The following is a 23,729-nucleotide window of genomic DNA, read 5'->3' as shown; positions in this document are numbered from 1 at the left end:
GTCAAATTTACACATGATCAAAAGGCAAACAACATTGAGAACTAAATTTACCATAAATATCAGATTAATTTTTTAAATATATAAAGAACCCTAAAAAATATATATGAAGAACCTTTTCAATAGAAAACCAATAACTTAGTAGTAGACAAAGAATATGAGTAGATAATTTTTTGGAAAAGAAATAACAATGCCTTTTAAATATCTAAAAAGATGTTTTACCTCTCAGTAATGAAGGAAATGAAAATTAATACAAGATAACATTTTATACACATCACTTGGTTGAAAAAATGTCTCACTATATAAGCGTTAGTGAGGATATCAAAAAACGGGAATTATACTGTTGGCTAAAGGGCTTTTGGAGAGCACTTTGGCAAAATCTATAAAAGGTTACAATGTATGTAGTTTGTAATGTATCAGCTACGCTTCCAGTTAGTTATATACCTTAGAGAGAACTTCTTATGTTTGCGTTTGGACTCAAGAATATTCATTACAGTATTTATTTGGATTATTGTGAGAGTGACAGGGAATGTTAATTATGGTATATTTATCCAATAGAGTACTGTGTAACTATTAAGAATGAACTTATAGCTATATGTAATAATATGTAAGATATGTTAAATGAAGAAAGCAAGGAGCAGAGTAGTGTATATCGTGTGTTACCACTTACATAAAGAAAAAAAAGCATATATACCTCTGTATATGCTTCTATACAAATAGACTATCCCTGGAAGGATGTGCACGCTTATTAGTTGCCACTGGAGGAGAGCTGGAAGGAGAGACTTCACTGTGTACCTTTTTGCAATATTTGAATTTTTTTCAGTACTCCACACAAAATGAATACATCAGTAAATGTATACACAAAAGTAGATGGATGGGTGGTAAAGTAGTGAAATATTTTGTCACATAAACATTTGTTTTTGAGACTAAGTCTCCAAAACAAGTACTTCTTATTTTTAATATTCCTCATTTGAACTGAATAATCATCTTCTAAAATTATCTTCTAAAATAGCATTTTTTTTTTTTGCATGACATTTGATTTTAGTTGTATAAAATGGATGAAATCCTTGCTTTCTCTTAGCATGGTTTCTGCTTATTCAATTCTGATTTCTAGTCGTTGGCATCTGGTTAGAGCCCAATAATATTTTTATTGTACTGAATTATCCTTCATTCTCATAACTAAGACTCTTTTATCAAGGCACAATGATTTATTTCTATCCCCCAAATTAGGGTAAATTAGTGGTGTTTGCTGTACATTGCATTTTTCTATTCCAAGTTAGTATTAATGATTCTACCAAGAAGTGGCTGTCCTAAAATGAATAAATTTCTCCTTTGTATTTTTAATCATTGAAATTATAACCATCATTATGATATTGAGAAGTAATTTAATTCTATTATATATGCAGACTTTCTAAAGAAGATAAAGCCTTTTTGTGGGAGAAACGTTATTATTGCCTCAAACACCCAAATTGTCTTCCTAAAGTACTAGCAAGTGCCCCAAACTGGAAATGGGTTAATCTTGCCAAAACTTACTCACTGCTTCAGCAGTGGCCTCCTTTGAACCCACTGACTGCATTGGAACTACTTGATTCAAAGTAAGTTAACCATGACTGAATGTACTTGTTCTATTGTTGTCAGTTTTTCCAGTAAGGTGTATTAAGTTGTAGGACATGAAAGCAATTCAATATAAATGTGTAAATGTGTATTTTTGCAAACATATTTTCTGTGTTGAGGTTCTTAAAAAGAGATGTCACGGGGTGCTTGGTTGGCTCAGTTGGTAGAACATGGTACCCTTGATCTCAGAGGTCGTGAGTTTGAGCCCCACATTGGGTGTAGAGTTTACTTTAAAAAAATAAAAAAGATGTCATCATGTAAAACTAAAGAGAGAGTTGTAAATTTTTAATAATCTGTTATATTTTTTATGATGTGGGTCAAAATTTTCATAAGAGTAAGGTTTGTGAACAGTCCTGAATTTGAATTTTTATAGTACAATAAGATTTTCTTCCTAAAATAAAAAAGAAGAAACACATTGTTTTTTGGGTTTTTTTTGGGTGCAAAAAAGATGGTTTTATTACAGCACGTGTACAGAATCTATGAACAGAAAAGGCTGCTGAAACACATTGCTTTTGAATAAAGAGCTATTTGAGTATTCTTTGTCAGGTATAGATTAAGATTGTGTTTCAGGAAATATAGATTTTCATCAAATCTTGATTTGTCTAGATTTGCTGATCAGGAAGTGAGGTCCATAGCTGTGACCTGGATTGAGGCCATAAGTGATGATGAGCTTACTGATCTTCTTCCACAGTTTGTGCAGGTGAGTTTTTTTTTTTTTTTTTTTTTCCACTAGGTTGCCTGCCCACCTTACTCCACCCATTTTTTTATGAGTAGGGAACTTGCTAAAGCATCCCCCTTCTGTTTTGATTAAAAGTACTTTTGTGGGAAGGTTGAAGTACATTACATTTGGATATAGTATGAATTTTTTTCCCACTATTGTTAGCTGCCCCACTTGAATATTATATGTACCTGGATTTTTAATTCTCAGATTTTTAGATTCTCAAACAAACCAGGCTTGAGCTTTTCTTTAATTTTTCTTTCCTAGCCATTTAAATATAGGTAATGAATTATTGTTCCCAAATCTACACTTTTCTGCTTGATTTCATTAATTTAGCCTAAGTTAATTCACTTTTTCATTTTCCAGTGTTACCTTAAATCAACAAGAGTAATACTTGCTTTTTATAGTTTCTCCTTTGATAATTTTATCCTGATAATGGAGTATGGGTTTGACAACTAGTAATTCTTACTTTCTTTCATGCATAGGCTTTGAAATACGAAATTTACTTGAACAGTTCATTAGTGCGCTTCCTTCTGTCCAGGGCATTGGGAAATATACAGATAGCACACAATTTATATTGGTAAGATTTAAAATTTTTTAAGTAATTTATTTCCATTCTTAGTATTTGTAAAGATGATATACTTTGAAAGTCTAAATGGTATGCTCAGACTACTTATTGTCCATACCAGATGTTTTATTGAAGGCATTACAAAGCTAAATTTTATGTCCTTAGAAATAAAACCAAAAATAACAAGACTCTTTATTGCAAAGATATTTGGCATGTTAGAACTCCATGATAATGAATAAGTTTTTACTTGTTTATATAGCTTAAAACAAATTCTGGATACCAAAAAATGAACCTAAGTTGATTTTTCAGAAGCACTTATCCAGTTTTCAGAAGTGGCTGACATAAATATTTTGCTGTATTAGGCTTCTCAAGGATGCCCTGCATGATGCACAGTTTGGTGCCCGATATGAACATGTTTTGGGTGCTCTCCTCTCAATAGGAGGAAAAGGACTCAGAGAAGAACTTTTGAAGCAGACAAAACTTGTACAGCTTTTAGGAGGAGTAGCAGAAAAAGTAAGGCAGGCTAGTGGATCAGCCAGACAGGTATGTACCCATAAGTGGGAATATAAATATTTTGATGTTAAAGGATCTTTACACTGCTGACGAATTGTTACTCTTTATCAGTAGACATCCAGTGGAATCTAATTACACCTATGCTGTTTTGAACAGATAATTCAAAGGTTGTTTAAAACCACAGGGAAAGATTTTTGCAGTCTAACTCAGAAAATCAATGATTTTTAAAAATTTATTATTTTTTTTAGTTAAATTTTAGTAACATATAGTGCAATATTTATTTCAGGAGTAGAATTCAGTAATTCATCACTTTGATACAATACCCAGTGCTTATCACAACAAGTGCCCTCCTTGGTACCCAATCACCTACCTAGCCAATCTCCCTCCTCCATCAACCCTCAGTTTGTTCTCTGTCATTAAGAGTCTCTTGTGGTTTGTTTCCCTCTCTTCCCTTCACTGCCCTTCCCATATGATCATCTGTTTTGTTTCTTAAAATCCACATATGAGTGAAATCATATGGTATTTTTCTTTCTCTGATTGACTTAATTTGCTTAGCATAATACATTCTAGCTCCATCCATGTCATTGCTGGTGGGAATGCAACCTGCTGCAGCCACTCTGGAGATGAGTATGAAGGTTCCTCAAAAAACTAAAAATGGAACTACCCTATAATCTAGCAATTGCACTATTATGTATTTGCCTAGAGGATACCAAAATACAGATTCAAAGGGGTACATGCACCCCAATGTTTATAGCAGCATTATCAACAATAGCCAAACTATGGAGAGAGCCTAAATGTCCATTGACTGATGAATGGATAAAGAAGATGTGGTATATATATTTACCATAGAATATTACTCAGCCCCCCACAAAGAAGAAAAATCAGGGGCGCCTGGGCGGCTCAGTCGGTTAAGAGTCTGACTCTTCATTTTGTCTCAGGTCATGATCTAGTGGTTTGTGAGATTGAGCCCCCTGTCGGGCTCTGTGATGTCAGCATGGAGCCTGCTTGGGATTCTCTCCCTCTCTCTCTGCCCCTTTCCCACTTGCTTTCTCTCTCTCTCTGTTTCTATCTCAAAAGTAAACAAACATTAAAAAAAGTAATGCAAGTATGAGTTGATGCTGATGTTTAAAAAATCCAAATAATAAAGAAGCTCATAGAATAAAAAATTTTTAATTAAAATTTTAAATTAATTTAATTTAAAAATTAAAAAATTTCCAGTTTCATTTTCTGTTAGGTATCTATTATTCATAGTTTGCTTTATGTCCCTTCTGGTCTTTTATATGACTTTACACATATATACATACAAGTACATGTATAAATGTTTGGAGTTATTTTGTTTTTTAAAAAATTTTTTATAGAAACACACACATGTACTGTTATTGAGGTAAAATTCACATAACACTTGGGGTGCCTGGGTGGCTCAGTCGGTTAAGCCTCCGACTTCAGCTCAGGTCACGATCTCGCGGTCCGTGAGTTCGAGCCCCGCGTCGGGCTCTGGGCTGATGGCTCAGAGCCTGAAGCCTGCTTCCGATTCTGTGTCTCCCTCTCTCTCTGCCCCTCCCCCGTTCATGCTGTGTCTCTCTCTGTCTCAAAAATAAATAATAAAAAAAGTTAAAAAAAAAAAATTAAAAAAAATTCACATAACACTCATCATTTTAAATCATTAGGTTTTAGTACATTCACAGTGTTATACAACCACCACCACTAATTCCAGAACATTTTCATCATACCAGAAAGAAAGCCTATACCCACTAACCTCTCAGTTCTCATTCCCTCCTACTCCCAAGCCCTGGTAAGCATTAATCTGCTTTCTCTCTCTATGGATTTACCTATTCTGGACATTTTATTTAAGTGTAATTACACAATATGTGGCCTTTGTGTCCAGTTTCTTTCAATTTGCCTATTTTTTTTCTTTTTCTTTTTTTTTTTTTAATTTTTTTTTTCAACGTTTTTTATTTATTTTTGGGACAGAGAGAGACAGAGCATGAACGGGGGAGGGGCAGAGAGAGAGGGAGACACAGAATCGGAAACAGGCTCCAGGTTCCGAGCCATCAGCCCAGAGCCCGACGCGGGGCTCGAACTCACGGACCGCGAGATCGTGACCTGGCTGAAGTCGGACGCTTAACCGACTGCGCCACCCAGGCGCCCCTGCCTATTTTTTTTCTTTTCCACTCCCCCCAATTTTTAAAATGTCTATTTATTAATGAGAGAGAGTGTGAGTAAGGGAGGGGCAGAGAGAGCAGGCTCCAGGCTCTGTGCTGCCAGCATAGAGCCCAACATGGGGCTTGATCAATGATATCATAACCTGAACTGAAACCAAGAGTCGGAAGCTTAACCAGCTGAGCCACCCAGCCGCCACTACCCAATATTTTCAAGGTTCATCTATATTCTAGCATATATGAGTACTTCACTCCTTTTTATAGCTAAATAATGTTCCATTGTGTGAATAATACCACATTTTGCTTATCCATTCATCAGTTGATGGACATTTGGCTTGTTTCCACTATTTGGCTATCATGAATAATGCTGCTATGAATGCTTGTGTATGTTTTTATTTGAACACCTCTTTTCAGTTTACCTAGGAGTGGAATCACTGAGTCATAAAGCAATTCTGTGTTTAACTTTGTGAGGAACCAACAAACTTTTATCTGAAGCAGCTTCATCATTTTATATTCCTACTAGCATTGTATGAGGATTCCAAGTTCTCCACATCTTCACCGTTTGTTATTTTCTGCCTTTTTAAAAAAATTATAGTCATCTTAGTGGGTGTGAAGTAGTATCACATTGTGGTTTGACTTGCATTTCCCTGATTAATGATTTTGAGCACATTTTTATGTGTTTGTTTGCCATTTGTATATCTTCTTGGGAGAAATTTCTGCCTGAAGAGTTTTGTGTGTGTATATGTATTTATTTACTTAGAGTGTGCATGAGAGTGGGGGAGGGGCAGAGAGAGAGTGAGAGAGCGAATTCCAAGCAGGCTTTATGCTGTCAGTGCAGAGCCTGACATGAGGCTTGATCTCATGAACCTGGAACCATGAAATCAGCTCATGATGTGAGCTGAAATCAAGAGCCGGTTGCTTAACTGACTGAGCCACCCAGGCACCCCTCCCCCCTTTTAATTAATTGGTTTGTCTTTTTGTTTTTGAGTTGTTCCTTAAACATTTGGGATATTAGACCCTTATTGGAGATACTGTTTGTAAATATTTTCTCCTGTTCCTTGAATTATCTTTTTATTTCCTTGATGGTGTCTTTTGCACAAAAGTTAATAATTTTATGAAGTTTATTTTTGTTGCTTGTGCATTTGATATCTAAGAATTTGTTACCAAATCTAAGGTCACAAAGATACACACCTGTGTTTTCTTCTAAGAGTTGTATAGTTTTGCTCATATGTAAATCTTTGATCCATTTTAAGTATTTTTTAATATGCTTTGAGATAACTCATTCTTTTACATGTGGTTATCCAGTTTTCCTAGCACTGCTTGTTTGGGCTTTTTTTCCCCCCAGTCTTTCGTATAGTTTTATTTTCTCCCTTCAACCATAATAATATATTATCTTCACTGGAGGGTTTGTAAACACAGGCTTATTCAGCCCATTTACAGGCAAGGCAAATGCTACGTCTTACAATGTTCCCACCATGGAACCTCTGGTCATCCAACCCAAGTCACCCCCTTGCCTGTCTTTATCTTCACTATACTCTGTGACCACTTCATTGAGTCTCATTCCAGACTTTAAGTTTTCCATGGTTTCCATGATTTTCCCATGTTTTTCACACAGAATGTGTCTGACCTTTACTGAGTTGCCACCATCTTTGGGACCCTGAGACTTCTTGTCAGAACTGTCACTCCCAGAGGCTGCTCCCCACTTTCCCCACTTTCCCCCCTTTCCTGGAACTGCTTTTTCCCTTGGGCAGCATCTTCGAAACTTCCCAGCATTATTTGTTGAAGAGACCATTCTCTCCCATGAATGATCTCAGCATTCTTGTTGAAAATCAGTTGACCGTAGACATACAGGTTTATTTCTGGACTCTGAATTATATTCCATTGATCTATGAGATTATCCTTATGCCATACTGTTTTAACTACTGTAGCTTTGTAGTAAGTTTTGAAATTAGGAAATAGGAAATATGAGTCCTCCAACTTTGTTCTTTTCCAAGGGTGTTTGTTTGTTTGTTTGTTTGTTTTGGGGGGGGGATGCTATTCAGAAGTCCCTTGCAATTCTGTGTGAGTTTTAGTACCATCTTGTACATTTCTGCAAAAAGGAAGTTGGAATTTTGATAAGAATTGTGTTGAGTCTATAGATGAATTTGGAAAACACTGTAGTCTTAATATTGTCTTCCACTTCATGAACACAAGAGGTCTTTTTGTTCATTTAGATCTTTAATTTCTTTGGGTAATTTTACTTTTTTTTGGTTTTTGTTTTTTTGTTTTTTGTTTTTTTTTTACTTGGAGAATTTGTGTCAAGACATATAGTTACACTTTATGTTTTTTTATGGGTACATAATAAATTAATTCTTTGGGAACTTCTTTTTGACCATTTGACAGTTGGACATTTTAAAAATTGAGTGGGTCCAGGATACATCATAATATTTTCGTCTTAAAAATAGATCTTCATTTTCTTTTTTTTTTTAATTTTTTTTTAATGTTTATTTATTTTTGAGACAGAGACCGAGCATGAATGGGGGAGGGGCAGAGAGAGAGGGAGACACAGAATCGGAAGCAGGCTCCAGGCTCTGAGCCATCAGCCCAGAGCCTGACGTGGGGCTCGAACTCACAAACCGTGAGATCGTGACCTGAGCTGAAGTCGGACGCTCAACCGACTGAGCCACCCAGGCGCCCCTGATCTTCATTTTCTTTATGTACTAATAGTATCATTCTCTTTTCCTAGGTTGTCCTCCAAAGGAGTATGGAACGAGTACAGTCCTTTTTCTTAAGAAATAAATGCCGTCTTCCTCTCAAACCAAGTCTTGTTGCAAAAGAATTAAATATTAAGGTGACACATAAAATGCTTATAAGTTCATATTGTATTTCAAAATAATTTGTAGGAAGAAAGCAGATGGGCAGATATGCTTAAAGCAAATGAGGATAAAACCTGCATAGGTTGGTTATATAGGTATTTATGGATGTCTGTTTATAAGATCCATCTTTATATCAGTAATGTTTACTTAATCACCATTCCTAAAAGAAAAAAACAATATAAAATTATTTACTCTCTCAAAATTTTTAAAAAATTTTCTTAACATTTATCCATTTTTGAGAGAGACAGAGCATGAGCTGGGGAGGGGCAGAGAGAGAGGGAATCTGAAGCAGGTTCCAGGCTCTGAGGTGTCAGCACAGAGCCTGACATGGGGCTCTAACTCAAGAACCACAAAATCATGACCTGAGCCGAAGTCAGGTGTTCAACCGACTAAGTCACCCAGGCACCCCCATCTCAAATTATTCTTTACTATGGTACCTTGGAAGCATATGTTGTAATTCAGTCACAAATAGGCATTTTCTTTTCCTCCCATGTGAATGGTCAGATAGACTCTTCCCAGGTTTATAAAACTTTTTAGAGCCATCAGAAAGTAGTTGAGTAATCATCAGAATTGAGCAAAAGCAGCGAATTCAGCAAAGGCAACCAATTAATGTCTGTGGTTTTGAAAGGCTAGGGTTTAAGTATCCATAAAGGAGTCTTGGATTTGATTTCTTAAGTTGATACATGGCTACTCTTTACTGAAATTTAACCATGGGTGCCTGAGTCGTATGTCATTGACGAGGGTCGTGTTAGGGATGGGTCACATTTTCTCCTTGGGTTTTGTTTGTTGTTTCCCTTAATTGGTCTGTCTTTTTTTTTTTTTTTTTTTTTTTTTAATGTATGTTTATTTTTGAGAGAGAGAGACAGAGACAGAGCACAAGCTGGGGAGGGGCAGAGAGAGAGGAAGACAGAGCATTAGAAGACAGAGCACCTTAGAAGCTCTGTGCTCTCAGCAGAGCCTGATGTGGGGCTCAAACTCATGAACTGTGAGATCATGACCTGAGCCAAAGTCAGATGCTTAACTGACTGAGCCACACAGGCGCCCCTAATTGGTCTGTCTTAAATTAGTTTTTTTAACCAGTTTCATTTTAAAATAAGGTTTGCTCTTTGCTAATGAAATTTTAAAATTTAGTGTCACTATTTGATCGCATGGCTAATTATTAATTATAAGAGCACCATAAAAGGAGAAGTAGAGGTCTCATTCTAGATCATACTGATTGAGGAAAGGGTAAGAGTATACAAAATTTTATGCTCTGTTGAGGAATTATGACACTTCTAAAGGTCAAAATTTTAATAATTTTTGTCTCAAGCTTTCAAGGTTTTGCTTCTCTGTTTAGAGAGTAGTAGGTAATATTTTACTTATATATGCTGTGTTTAAGTCAGTTTCAAAAGTTTTTTTTAAATACCTCTTGTCTGCTAGGTGATCTAAAAAGCAGTTCACATGTGTTATTTCATTTGCCTTAATTCAGAGGAACAAGTGAAGGGAGAAATGCCTAGGACAAAAATCTTAAACCCATTTTTATTCCAGTGTTATCTTTCTAATGCTTAAACATGTTGTATTTGTAGTCCTGTTCCTTCTTTAGTTCTAATGCTGTGCCCCTAAAAGTGACAATGGTGAATGCTGATCCAATGGGGGAAGAAATTAATGTCATGTTTAAGGTGAGCAAATGAGGTTACTTTGTTTTAAAATGATAATTTAAAAATTCTTTTCTCAAATTCCTTTTCCAAATTGCAAAGTAATTTTATTTAATATTTAATTAAATTGAATAATTAAGTGAAAAAATATTGCTGACATAAATTGTTTCCAGACAGATTTGGGAACAAATGCAACTCTGGGCTAGAGCTGCTACCTAGGCCCTGCTGGTTGAACACATCATAACTGCATGCAGTGCCTTTCACACAGACTGTCATGTGAGTGGCACCCCTGGGAGTTGTGCTGTGTGAAAGTGCACAACTGTGAGCAATGGCACTGGTTTTTGGAAACACATAACTTACCTGTGAGAAGCAGCAGGAGTGGAGCACTACAGAGTAACCTATTACCAAAGTTCTGCATCTTGGGATAATAATTCATATATTTTGAAGAAAGAATGGAGAGTTTTCATTAATTCATTGAGTTAATGGAGCTTCATAAAGATAGCTTTTCTTGCACTATCTTTGATAAAAATATAAACATATATTTATATAAATATATATAAATGTAAATGCAAAATATATTTATATTTTTCTCCTAACTTACATCTGGTTTGGGTTATATTTTACTGATGTATTTGCTTTTTTCTAAAACAGTACCACCTATTTGAATACAGAAATTTTATATATTAAGTTTTAGTATTAGTTAAGGCAAATCTCCTTTTTTTCATAACTAGTTAAAAAAATATATTCATCATTATGTGTCTTAAAGTTATTTTATCCAATTTTATTTTATTTATTTATTTATTTTTTTAAATTTATTTTTGGGACAGAGAGAGACAGAGCATGAACGGGGGAGGGGCAGAGAGAGAGGGAGACACAGAATCGGAAACAGGCTCCAGGCTCCGAGCCATCAGCCCAGAGCCTGACGCAGGGCTCGAACTCACGGACCGCGAGATCGTGACCTGGCTGAAGTCGGACGCTTAACCGACTGCGCCACCCAGGCGCCCCTATTTTATCCAATTTTAAAAAGAAAATGAAAACTTGATGTGATTCCAGTTAGAATTTATTTTGGCAGGGTTAACTTTTTTTTTAAGTAAACTTTTAGTTTGAGATAATTATAGATTCATAGCCTGTTGTAAGAAATTATACAGAGATCCTGGGTACCTTTACCCAGTTTCTCTCAATATAACACCTTGCAAAGCTATCATATAATATCACAATCAGGATATTGGCATTGATACAGTCTAAATATGGAATGTTTTGGTTATGACAAAGACCCTCCATTTTGACCTTTTAAAAAATTGAATATGATTCACATACCATAAAATCTAATCCTCTAAAGTGTATAGTTCAGGAAATTGAGACATGAAGAGGTTAAGTAATTTCTTCTGGAATGCTGCAGAAAAATAAAAAGGCAGTTCTGTTCATCTCATTCTTCACTCTTTCTATTATTTCTCCCTCCCCCTGCCTTTAATAGTATGTAACATAGTTAAGTCTTTTGGAAAGGTACAGGTTTCATTTTGTTTCTTTGATTCCAAGGTTGGTGAAGATCTTCGGCAAGATATGTTAGCTTTACAAATGATAAAGATTATGGACAAGATCTGGCTTAAAGAAGGACTAGATCTGAGGATGGTAATTTTCAAATGCCTCTCAACTGGCAGAGATCGTGGTAAGTCTGTTAGTTCTGTCTTGGTGTCTTATTATTTCTTTTCTGTGAACTTAGCTCATAGTGTACCTGCCCTGAGGGAGTCCTGATGCTGAACACTATGATCTCAATTGTTTCTTACTTTAATTTCGTGTTACTTTATTGATTTATTTGTTCACAAATAAGTCATTGAGTAGCCCCAATGAATGCTTTGCACTAACCAGAGGTGTCTGTTGATTGATTGAATGAAACTGTATGGTCTTCAGCTTTTGATTTAAAATTAAGGCCATGTCTAAGTTAAACCAACTTTGGTTTCATTTCTGCAAAATAAAATAATGGTTTCAAAATTTTTTTCTACTTAAGGGCAGAATTCTTCTTATTTGCTAAGTTTATTTCCTTACCACACATGTTTGGTGTGAATAGTAAAAGTACTACACCCAGAAATAATTGTGATAATTAAAGAGATAATCAATATAAAACACCCCAGTATGTGAAACATATTAGGTACTCAATAAATTGTAACTATTATCATTATTCTTATTCAACAAATGTTTGTTGCTAATCTATCAACAAAATGTAATAACATGAGTGTTACATTATATTTAGAAGGAAGCAATTAAAGACCTATAATTTGAAAAAGGGGCCCCTAGGTGGCTCAGTCAGGTGTCCAACTTTGGCTCGCGTCATGATCTTGCAGTTCGAGCACTGTGTCAGGCTCTGTGCTGACAGCTCAGAGCCTGGAGCCTGCTTCGGATTCTGTGTCTCCCTCCTTCTCTGCCCCTACTTGTGCTCTCTCTCTCAAAAATAGATAAACATTAAAAAAAAAAAATTAAAAAAATAAAAAAGTAATTCGCAGATACTTTAATAAGCTAAAAGCTCTAAAAAAAATTACAAAGTCAGTACCATGGGGTTTTAAAGTAGGGAAAGATCATTTATAGTTGGTGGAAATGAGAAATGCTTCTCAGAATCTAATCATAGACACTAGAAAGTCACCTGAAAAATTATTTAATCATCCTTCTAATATTTGCCATTCATTTTATGCTTAAATGCCTATCCTTAAGGAAATTTAACTGCATTTCAAGTTGGTCTGCCCTATCCTGGATAGTTCTGATGACTATAGAAGTTTTCTTGTATTCTGGTGAATGGTAACTGACTCCTAGTGTCTTCTACCCATGAGTTCCAGTTCTGTTTTAGACTATCATATAATTAAGTCAAATCCCTCTTTATGATGAAAGTATTGCGGCCTCAGATTCTGAGTTTCAAATTCTTTAGCCATTAGGTTACCTTATTATCTGATTGTTTTCATTGTAAAGGGTTTAAGTGATCCAGTCTCTGAGAATGGCACCTGGACTTGGTAGAATGCAAAGTGGGCAAAGTCTTGCACATGTGGAACTTAACAAGTAAAATCATCATACTAACTCTTGCTAAATCATGCCTTGGCCGTTCTATACTTGCATATTTTGTATCTTCAACCCAAGTGTAGGACCTTATCTATTAACTTTCTTGTTATATTTGATCCATTACTTTTCAGCCTCTTGGATTCTTTTTAAAATCTGACTTTTGTTATCTGTCATTAAACTTCTTAGTTTGTGTCATGAACTGATTTGAAGAACATACATTCTGTAGCTTCTACCAAGTCATTGAAAAAAAAGTTTGCTGAGAGAACTAAGGACCAACCCTTGTGGCATGTCACTAGAGATTTCCTTTCAAATGATTGCTAAATCATTTTATTTATTTACTAAGTATTTTAATTAGTTACTCACCAACTTTATTGTGTTATCAGCCACTCCACATTTCTCCATTTTATCCATCAGGACAGTATGAGAGCCTTATCACTTTCCTTTCTTAGTTTAGGATGTACATACTTTATCTTGTCAAAAAGGAAACCCGGTCAATTAAAGAATTCTTGCTGGTTGTTTTTCATTTAAGTCTTGTAAAAGGAAGTTGTTTTATTAAAATTCCTCAACGAGAGCCTACCATTTCATTAGATTGTTTTTTTTTTGTCACCACACTTATTTCATATAGTTGAACTTTTTCTTTCTTCTTACGGAATTCCATGTAACTTTGGAGGCAGATTCCTCATGTTTTTTATGTTGTTTCTAATGGTTGAGTGTTTACTTTGTGTCTTGCCCTGTTCTAAGCTTTTCACTTGTGTTCCCTCACAAGTGTCCTTATTTTTCAAATGAAGAAATCACATCTCCATCCTCTGTGAAGTTTCTATCTATCTATCTATTTATTTATTTATTTATTTATTTATTTATTTATTTAAATTTTTTTTTCAACGTTTTTTTATTTATTTTTGGGACAGAGAGAGACAGAGCATGAACGGGGGAGGGGCAGAGAGAGAGGGAGACACAGAATCAGAAACAGGCTCCAGGCTCCGAGCCATCAGCCCAGAGCCTGACGCGGGGCTCGAACTCACGGACCGCGAGATCGTGACCTGGTTGAAGTCGGACGCTTAACCGACTGCGCCACCCAGGCGCCCCTGTGAAGTTTTTAACTAGTATCTCGGTATTTGTACTAATCTTCACTTCTTCAGACTCAATAGTTGTCTTTAAATACTCACCAGGCATTTACTGCGTGTTTTGTATCTTCCCCACTGGATTGATAGTAAGTTCCTTTAGGGCAGTGACCGTATCTTACATAGCTGGTATTACTTTGTATATTTTATGAACTTTGGTCCACTGTTTTTACATATAGTAATTTGCATCTATGCATATTTGATTATAAAATTAAAAATTTATTCATATATTAAAATTTTGATTAAATGTTGTCATAGAATCAAGGTCCAGGTGCTCATTGAAAAGGGATGTCACTGTGAACTATAAACTAGATGATGCAACCAAAACAACATAGAAGATCCAAATGAATTCATTGTGCGTTGTTTGGCCAGGCTACTAGGATTAAAACCTGGCCCTGCATACTTTGTTTTGGGGTGGTCTGAAGGCCTTGGCCAACTTGCTTTCTTCCAGCCCTTTGTCTGGAGCAAGTCTTTGTGTCCATTTCGTTATTTTGACACTACTGCATTTCCTTGGTTTTTAAAATCCATAAAACAAATTATTTAGTTATAGAAATAGTTCATGCACATAGTAAAGTATCTGTGTAGCATGTAATAGAATAAATTGAAAAGTAAATCTTAGTTTCTCCCACACCTCCATTTTTAATCCTAGGCATCCTACTTCCAAAATAAAGCCACTTACATAGCCCTCTGGGACTATTTTGTATATATTCTAACATGCATGATATTCTAACATACATAATCTTTCTTTTAAACACAAAAGGACAGTTCTCCATCTGGATTTTGTATTTAATAGCATATTTTTAAGCATAAGTACATAGAGATCTACTTCATTGTATTCCCTTATGTAAATGTCCCATAATTTATTTGTTTCAAAAGTTTATTTGTTTTAAAATTTATTTGTTTTAAAAGTAGAGAAAATATGGGGTGCCTGGGTGGCTCCTCAGGTCATGATCTCACGGTTTGTGGGATTGCTACGTGCGGCCCCACACTGGCAGTGAGGAGCCTGGTTGGGCTTCTCTCTCTACCTCTCGCTCTGTCTTCCCTCCCCTGCTCACATGCTCGTGCACGTTCTCTCTCTCTCAAAATAAACATTTTTTTAAAAAGTAGGGAAAATAAAAAATGATTTGCCTAGCCAGGCATTTACATTTTCAGTTAGGAAGACAACACATACTGGAGATTTACACATTATCACAAGGACAATCTTAATCTGCTCTTCCCTTTGAAAGGGCTTAGTGTACTCTGAAACATTGCATCAATTCCCAAATACATGATCAGAGTAAGCTGTTTTGTGCTGAAATGGGATGGCACATATCTTACAAGTAACTTTATTAACTAGGTCAGAATCTGCTAATTTGTAATTAAAATTGTTATTCTTGGGAGTGTGTAGCCCATGATTGTATAAACTGTAGAGTCTCAAATAGTCAAATGCAGCTGTTAGATTTTGGGTACTTCTGAAAATAAAAAAATTTTGATTGCTTGAATTTTCTAGCATGGGCTTCCAGACTTTTATTTATTTGTTTTTTTATTTGTTTATTTTATTTAAAATCTACCATTTTTACAATTTTTTAATGTTTAGTTTTTAAAGTTTATTTTGAGAGAGACAAACAGTGCAAGTGGGGGAAGGAAAGAGAGAATTTTATAGGAGTTAATATAATAATTATCATAATAAAAATAGTTACCATTGGATAGACTTTACTATGTACCAAACATCATGCTAAATATGTCACATAGACTTCTTTAATACTCATTAATAACTCTTTGAAGTAGATACTATTCTTTTTTTTTAAATTTTTTTTTAATGTTTTTATTTATTTTTGAGACAGAGAGAAACAGAGCATGAGCAGGGGAGGGGCAGAGAGAGAGGGAGACACAGAATCCGAAGCAGGCTCCAGGCTCTGAGCTCTCAGCACAGAGCCCGACACAGGGCTCGAACTCCCAAACCACGAGATCATGACCTGAGCCGAAGTCAGACGCCTAACCGACTGAGCCACTCAGGCGCCCCTATTCTTTTTTTTTAAATTATTTATTTATGTTTTAATTTATATCCAAGTTAGTTATCATGTAGTGCAGCAATGATTTCAAAGTAGATTCCTTAATGCCCCTTACCCGTTTAGCCTATCCCTGTTCCCTCAACCCCTCCAGCAACCCTCTGTTTGTTCTCTGTATTTAAGAGACTTGATTTTTTTTAATGATAATTCCTAACTGGTATCTCATGTCTAAGATTGAAAGCTATAATTTTTTTTTTTTTAATGTTTGTTTATTGGGGCACCTGGGTGACTCAGGTGTCTGACTTCAGCCACCTGATCTCATCAGGTCATGATCTCATGGTTCTGGAGTTCAAGCCCCACATTGGGCTGTCTGGTGTCAGCATGGAGCCTGCTTTGGATCCTCTGCCCCTCCCCCACTCATGCTCTTAAAAAATAAACATTAAAAAAAGTACAATAAATGTTTATTTTATTTTTGAGCGTGCGTGCATGAGAGGGAGCAAGAGGGAGAGAGAATCCCAAGCAGGCTCTGTCAGCACAGAGCCCTACTTGGGCCTTGATCTCCAAACTGCAGATCATGACCTGATGAGCCGAAATCAGGAGTCAGTCGTTCAACCGACTGAGCCACCCAGGCATTCTAAAGCTGTAAATTTTTTAAAGGCTTACTCTTGGGAGACATTTTCACATAGATTAATGTTTTGTTGTTAAAGGTATGGTGGAGCTAGTTCCTGCTTCAGATACCCTCAGGAAAATCCAAGTGGAATATGGTGTGACTGGATCCTTTAAAGATAAACCACTTGCAGAGTGGCTGAGGAAATACAATCCTTCTGAAGAGGAATATGAAAAGGTGATTAGCATGTCTCCTTATTCCAGATAACTTTGTCAAAAATGTATTACATAGGTCATAAGTGCTTTCATTTTCCAGCTCTGGTGATTAGACATTTAGTTTAAGTTGTAAAAACAGCCGTCTTTCTCTAATTAAAAAAATATACGTATAAAAACAGTATATTTAATGGCAGGAGTCTGAGTGAAACCAATGCTAAATTACCCTCCAAACATTCCAAACATGTTTTAGAAGCCAGCAAAACAGAGGTATTTTTATAATGCAGAATGTTATATTTCACAAAGATCTTGGAAAAGTTATGGAAATGAGGAAGAGTGGCTGTATTGTGTGGTAGTTGAGAGCAAGATTATGGGCTAGACTCTCTGAGCTTGACTTAGGTCCCAGGTTCCTCACTAGCTATTGAGCCTTGGGCAAATTATTAACCTCTTTTGTGCCTCAGTGACCTGTGGTATAAAACAGGATATATTATGGTATTATAGTACTTATTATGGCTGTAAAAAATAATAGTACTCTAAGGTTATTATGAGAATTAAGTGAGTTTATATGGAAAGCCCTACATTGAGTAAATTCTGTAGTTGATAGTTATTAGAGGTGTCATTTTTTTCTTTTGGCACACTTTTGAATGCTATAATAGGAAAGGAAAATCTCTTAAGAGTTAAAAACTTTCAATGATCCTAAATTGGCCTAAGAAAGACTCAAGAATACTTTTTTTTTTCCTTTCTAAAAACACTTTCAATGGCAATATAAGGAGATCTATTTTAATATCATTTGCCAACCTACTCTATGTCATTAATGTATCATATTTAAAGATATGTACAAATGCTGTCTGTTGAGAAATTTTAATTTTGTAGAGGAATTTTGTCCTTTGTTGGTCTTTTAAACTGTTTAAGATCAACCCCTTTTCTTTGTTGTGGTATTGAGGAAGCAGTGCAGCAAAAGCCAATACTTGTTTATAGTAATGTTGGCTCTTTTGTGGTTCCGGGGAAAGTGGTTTGACACAAAATAATTGTCAAGTAAAATACATTGTGTACTTTTTATGCATTTAACTTTTAATATCCTTTACTAAGAATATAACATAGTGGAGTCACATTGCTTGGGTTTGAATCTTGGATCTGCCACTTAACAATTAGGTGGTTCTGGGAAAATAATTACTCTGTTTCAGTTTCCCTCATATGTAAAATAGCAATCATAATGGTACCTTTGTCATATACTGTGTTTGTATGTAGAAAGAGAATAGTAATAGTGCCTAGTTTGTGATAAGTGCTATTTAAACATTTGGTCTTATCATCATCAGTAATAATTTCTGGGGAATAATCACATGGACATATAGAGCCATATGACTGCTCCATTCAGAAATGTACTATTTTGAGGGACATCGGACTTTTGATCTCAGCTCAGGTCTTGATTTCAGGGTTGTGAGTTCAAGCTCCACACTAGGCGTGAAGCCTACTTAAAAAACAAACAAAAATAAAATGTAGTGTCTTGAGAATATACTAAATGCATATGCTTTGGACAAGAATACTTATTATATACATCTTGCTGTATCGTTCTATATGATGTTGTGTTAATAACTTAATCCCCAGGACAAGCAAGACTAAAGTGAAAGATTTCCATCTTTGAGAAACTTGCAGATGTTACATAAGGAGTCAACAAAACACATTAGTTATATTATTGTATGTTTAAAGATAGCAGGTGACTTTCTTTATACATGCCTTCCCTATAAGCCAAAAAAAGGAAAATACTCTTTTATAATCCTTTATCACAGTGTTACCACTTGTGCTAAGCAGCAGAGCCTGTGAGGAGCAGAGGTCCACAACGATGATTCTTACAAGATGTTCAAAGGCAGCACATACCCTCAGTAGGGACTGGCAGGATCTCTGCCTTTTAAAAGACAAAAGTCAGAGAGATAGGGGCAATAACCATCTTTAGAAGGTGTTTTTGTTTTCAAAATAGGAAAAGGCTGGCTATTGTTACCATAACCTAGTTTATAAGCTATTAAGAAAATGGATTATGATAGTGTTTTCAAAGGGTGATGAATTACTTTAATCTTTATAACCTGCCTCCTTTAAAAATTTTTTTTTCCTAAAATAATTTTATATCTTTATTACAGGCTTCTGAAAATTTTATCTATTCTTGTGCTGGATGCTGTGTAGCTACCTATGTTTTAGGCATCTGTGATCGACACAATGACAACATAATGCTTCGAAGCACAGGACATATGTTTCACATTGACTTTGGAAAGTTTTTGGGCCATGCACAGATGTTTGGTAGCTTCAAAAGGTACTAATATTGTTATTGTTGCTAAAGAAGAGAGGCACTGAAATACCCCAGGGGGCGCCTAGCTGGCTCAGTTAGTTGTGCATGCAACTCTTAATCCCAGGGTCATGAGTTCAAGCCCCATGTTGGGTGTAGAGCCTACTTATAAAACAAAAAACAAAAAAACACAGTACTTCAGGTAATTCTGAAGATTTCCACATTGTGAATCGCTTTTCAAAAGATATTAATAAAATTATCTGTACCCATCCATTATTTGTATATATATATGCAAGAGTTTCTGTAGTAATTTTTACTTGAAGGAAAAAGAAATTGACCTTTCTTACCATGTGATTGTTAAGTTTTTGATGGTTTTAACATCAACTGTTTTACAATCTAAGCATTCCTCCTCCACTTTTTTCTTCCCAAGAAGGCTGAAGCTGTTGGTTTGCTTTCTTCAGATTTATTCAAGAGATCGTTGATTTTGAGTGAATTCATTTCAAGTAATGCTAAAGATATTTTCATTTTGGGGGCACGTGGGTGGCTCAGTTGGTTAAGCGTCCGACTTCGGCTCAGGTCACAATCTCGGGGTCTGTGAGTTTGAGCCCCCCGTCAGGCTCTGTGCTGATAACTCAGAGCCTGGAGCCTGCTTTGGATTCTGTGCACTCCTGCCCCCGTCCCTCTCCCCACCCCCCATCTCTTCCCCTCCCCTACTTGTGCTCTGTCTCCCTCTGTCTCTCAAAAATAAATAAATGTTAAGTAAAAGATACTTTTGTTTTGACAGTATTAGAATTTTATGTAAGATATCTTTGTGTATTTTGATGAACCTATATTTTGACACATTTAGCCATAACATTGATTTTAATTAGTGGACACAACTTATTTTAAAAGAGAGGCACTTTTTATTTCACAAATTAATGTCCCAAACATTAACTGCCTCTTTTCTTGCTGTTCTTTGCCTTGTAGCTCCCACTGAGCATGACTGGGGATGAAAAAGACCCTAAGAGATGACTTTACCATTGTAGTACACGAGGATGAGTGTGTGTGTGTGGTAACCTTTGCTGAAATGAATTAAGGTGTATTTTATCTAGTTAGTGGTACCTGTAAAAAATGCTCCCATTTGTATAACGGCAATGAGTGCAAAATTTTTGTCTGTATATTTGTAGCTACTATTTGATCACTATTTGAGTGTGTGGATTTATAAATATCATCTTGGAAAAAATTCATATATTCTAAGTAATAAGATTGATTATATGAAGGCTTTCCTGCAAATACAAATTTATAAGTTTTAATGCAGATTCAACACTGCCCAGTACTAAGTTTCCCAGTTGGAAATTGCTATGGCTCAGATAGCTTCGTTCAATAACCATGTGATAACAATAGCACTATTTGAATATCTTCTATAAATAATACTTTGTGTGTATTTTCTTTTTAAATAGGGATCGGGCTCCTTTTGTGCTGACTTCTGATATGGCATATGTCATCAATGGGGGTGAAAAGCCCACCATTCGTTTCCAGTTGTTTGTGGACCTCTGCTGCCAGGCCTACAACTTAATAAGAAAGCAAACAAACCTCTTTCTTAATCTCCTTTCTCTGGTAACTCTGTTCTTTTATAAGCCTTTAATTAATTTACATTACTGCTCTGTGTTTCAGTATCTAAAGAAGGATATTTTGGAATGAAATTTACTGTAGTTTCAAATGTCAGATATACTATCACCAAAATATTCAAAAATTGCTGCTCTGTAAAATATTCCAGACACCGTTTATATAAAATACAAAAAAATAAGTCATGAGAGTGGGCTACCCTGGGAGTGAGGAGTAAAAAGTACCTGAAAAGGACCCTGAGAGGGTCATCTGGAATGCTGGAACATATTTTGTGTCTTAATCTGGGTGTGTTCAGATTTTTATACTTTTCTGGATATTTATTAAGTTAAAAGTAAACCTCCACTATGATTATTGTGACTGAACTTGATATAAAAACAGAGGACTAGACAAAAGGTCTGTATTTTACAGCTTTTATTCCATAACCTGGCTTTGTGACATCCAACAATTGACTTCCTTGGCCTTGGTGTTTTTCATTTGTAACCGAATCACTTAGGTCCCTAAAATACTAATACAAACTCCTCAAAACTGTGATTGTTTTGTTTGCTTCAGTTCTAATTATTTGGCCAGCTTTTAAGGGATGGGTAAGGAACAAAGTTTTAAAAAATTGAACTCACAAACTCTTTTTTCCTTTCTATAGATGATTCCTTCAGGGTTACCTGAACTTACAAGTATCCAAGACTTGAAATATGTTAGAGATGCACTTCAACCCCAAACTACAGATGCAGAGGCTACAATTTTCTTCACTAGGTAAGGCATATTTAAATATTTTAGAGAAGGGACATAGCTTTGATTTGTTTTCCTTAAACAAATGCTATATATCAAAATTCTGATTTTTCAGGAAGGAATTGTGAATCACAGTATTAGCAAATAGTAGCCTTATCAAAAGTATATTTTATGTCAGAAGTTTGTTTACTGAATAAATGTAAAGGATTTGCAATAACCATTTTAAAAATAAATTTCTCTCAAAATAGCTGGTTTTATTTAGTATATGACTTCAATTATAAACATCCTGTGTATGAACTATTTCTGCAAGACGTATTTTCTATAATGCCAAATACAAGGTTTTTTGGGTTTTTTCCTAAAATAATATCTGTATTAATCTGTTTTTCAGGATTCTGCCATGACAATTTTTGTGGATACTATAAATGCTTAAAACAGTGAACTCTGGGACACTGCTATAGTAAATTGTTAATGTATGACATGGTACTTAAAACATGTATACCAATTATTGGCATTTGAACTTGGTATTTTTGCTTTAAAAGCATATCTTCCTGGCAAATTGGTCACCTCATTATTGTGGTATAGTGATACCACCTCATTATTATGCCATAGCAGGGAGGGACACATGAGCTCATGTTCTTTTCTCCTTTTTCTCTTGCCTTCTTCCTCTCAGTGGAGAAGAGATAGAAAACTGGACTGGACTTCCCTAGTCTCAAGAGTCTGGCCTGAATTGAATTGAAGGAAGCTGACTTTTGTATAGCCTTCCAAACTAATCCTGATAATTTAGGTATTGATGGGTTTTGCTTTGTTTTTTTAAAGAGATTTGTTCCCTTTCCTGGCAAAACTATAAAGCAGGCATGTATCAGTCTGCTTGAGCTGCCATAACAAAATACCATAGACGACATGGCTTAAAAAACAGACGTTTATTTTCTCTTAGTTCGGAAGCTGGAAAGTCTAAAATCAAGGTGCCAGCTGATTCACTTCCTGGTGAAGGCTCTAGGTTATAGACCATTGCCTTCTTGAGGTTTTCTCACATGAAAGAAGGAGATATAGAACAAGAAAGCATAAGCTTTCTTGTGTGTTCTTATAGGAATTTTTATCCTTATCCTTATGACCTCTTCTAATCTTACTAACTCCATAAAGGCCATATGGGGTTGGGGTTCAGTGTATGAATTTTGGAGGATACAAATATTCAGTCCATAGCCAGGCAAGAACCTTTGTGTGAGGTTCTTGACTTTTCTTTTTGAATCTCTTTCCTCTTTCTGGATTCCTTTATCCTGTTTCTGAGACTTCTTGTTTCTTTTTGCATGCCTAAAATGTTTTACTCAAACCTGCCTTCCAGATTTATTCCCACCAAACTCCATATCCTGTCAAAACTTCTTTTTCCAACTAAGGGAAATTATGATTATCTGTAGAAGGAATCTGATTCCAAATGCTACTACTATTTGATAGAAGAGATTTTATTAAATTTGAATTATTTTCTGATGCTCCCTTCTACACCTGTTTAGTTGCTACCTTCCCTGTTTATTAAAAGGGAATTAAAGGGGTACCTGGGTGGCTCAATTGTAAACTGTCCAACTGTGACTCTTGGTTTCAGCTCAGGTCATGATCTCAGTTTATGAGTTCGAGGCCCGCTTTGGATTCTCTGTCTCCCCCTCTCTGCCCCTCCCCCACTTGCACACATGCTTTCTCTCTCTCTCTCTCAAAATAAATAAAAGGGGGGATTAAATATTTTTTTGGCATTATACCAATTATCTTCTATAATTGGGGGTATCGGACCCCACAGAGCTCAAGAAATGAAAGCATTGTTTCTTGGAGACAATGGGATGGGATGGAATGGAGACTTTCTTGTGCTAAAATGTTTTGTTGGGATGGAATATCTTTTAATGGGTTTTTGGCCTAAAGAACAAAGGAAACCCTTTACAAAGTGAGGATCTGCTTAATATTTTAAAAGGAATGAAAATGGGGTGCCTGACTGGCTCAGTTAGTAGAGCATGTGCCTCTTGATGATCAGGGTCATGACTTCAGGCTCCATGTATATATATACATACACATACACGGAGACACAGAGGTAGGTAGGTAGGTAGGTAGGTAGGTGGGT

General features: G+C 35.7%; 1 protein-coding gene and 1 pseudogene across 2 annotated transcripts in view; one reads left to right on the top strand and one right to left on the bottom strand.

Annotated features, from left to right (window-relative positions):
- The window catches only part of PIK3C2A (phosphatidylinositol-4-phosphate 3-kinase catalytic subunit type 2 alpha), a 195,768-nt gene that overhangs the window by 162,952 nt on the left and 9,087 nt on the right, over positions 1-23,729 (top strand). For both annotated transcript variants that reach the window (XM_058688378.1, XM_058688379.1), the window contains 11 exons: positions 1,404-1,592; positions 2,218-2,311; positions 2,815-2,909; positions 3,260-3,440; positions 8,295-8,399; positions 9,990-10,082; positions 11,595-11,724; positions 16,917-17,053; positions 19,161-19,330; positions 20,743-20,899; positions 21,546-21,655. In XM_058688378.1, the coding sequence (XP_058544361.1) occupies positions 1,404-1,592; positions 2,218-2,311; positions 2,815-2,909; positions 3,260-3,440; positions 8,295-8,399; positions 9,990-10,082; positions 11,595-11,724; positions 16,917-17,053; positions 19,161-19,330; positions 20,743-20,899; positions 21,546-21,655 (1,461 nt within the window). The remainder of the gene's footprint in view (positions 1-1,403; positions 1,593-2,217; positions 2,312-2,814; positions 2,910-3,259; positions 3,441-8,294; positions 8,400-9,989; positions 10,083-11,594; positions 11,725-16,916; positions 17,054-19,160; positions 19,331-20,742; positions 20,900-21,545; positions 21,656-23,729) is intronic.
- On the bottom strand, positions 6,929-7,656 carry LOC131488470 (peptidyl-prolyl cis-trans isomerase NIMA-interacting 4-like; annotated as a pseudogene).

Source organism: Neofelis nebulosa, chromosome 10, assembly GCF_028018385.1.
Source record: "Neofelis nebulosa isolate mNeoNeb1 chromosome 10, mNeoNeb1.pri, whole genome shotgun sequence".
Lineage (NCBI taxonomy): Eukaryota > Metazoa > Chordata > Mammalia > Carnivora > Felidae > Neofelis > Neofelis nebulosa.
The sequence above is the reverse complement of the archived record's forward strand: the minus strand, read 5'-3'. Positions and strand labels throughout refer to the sequence as shown.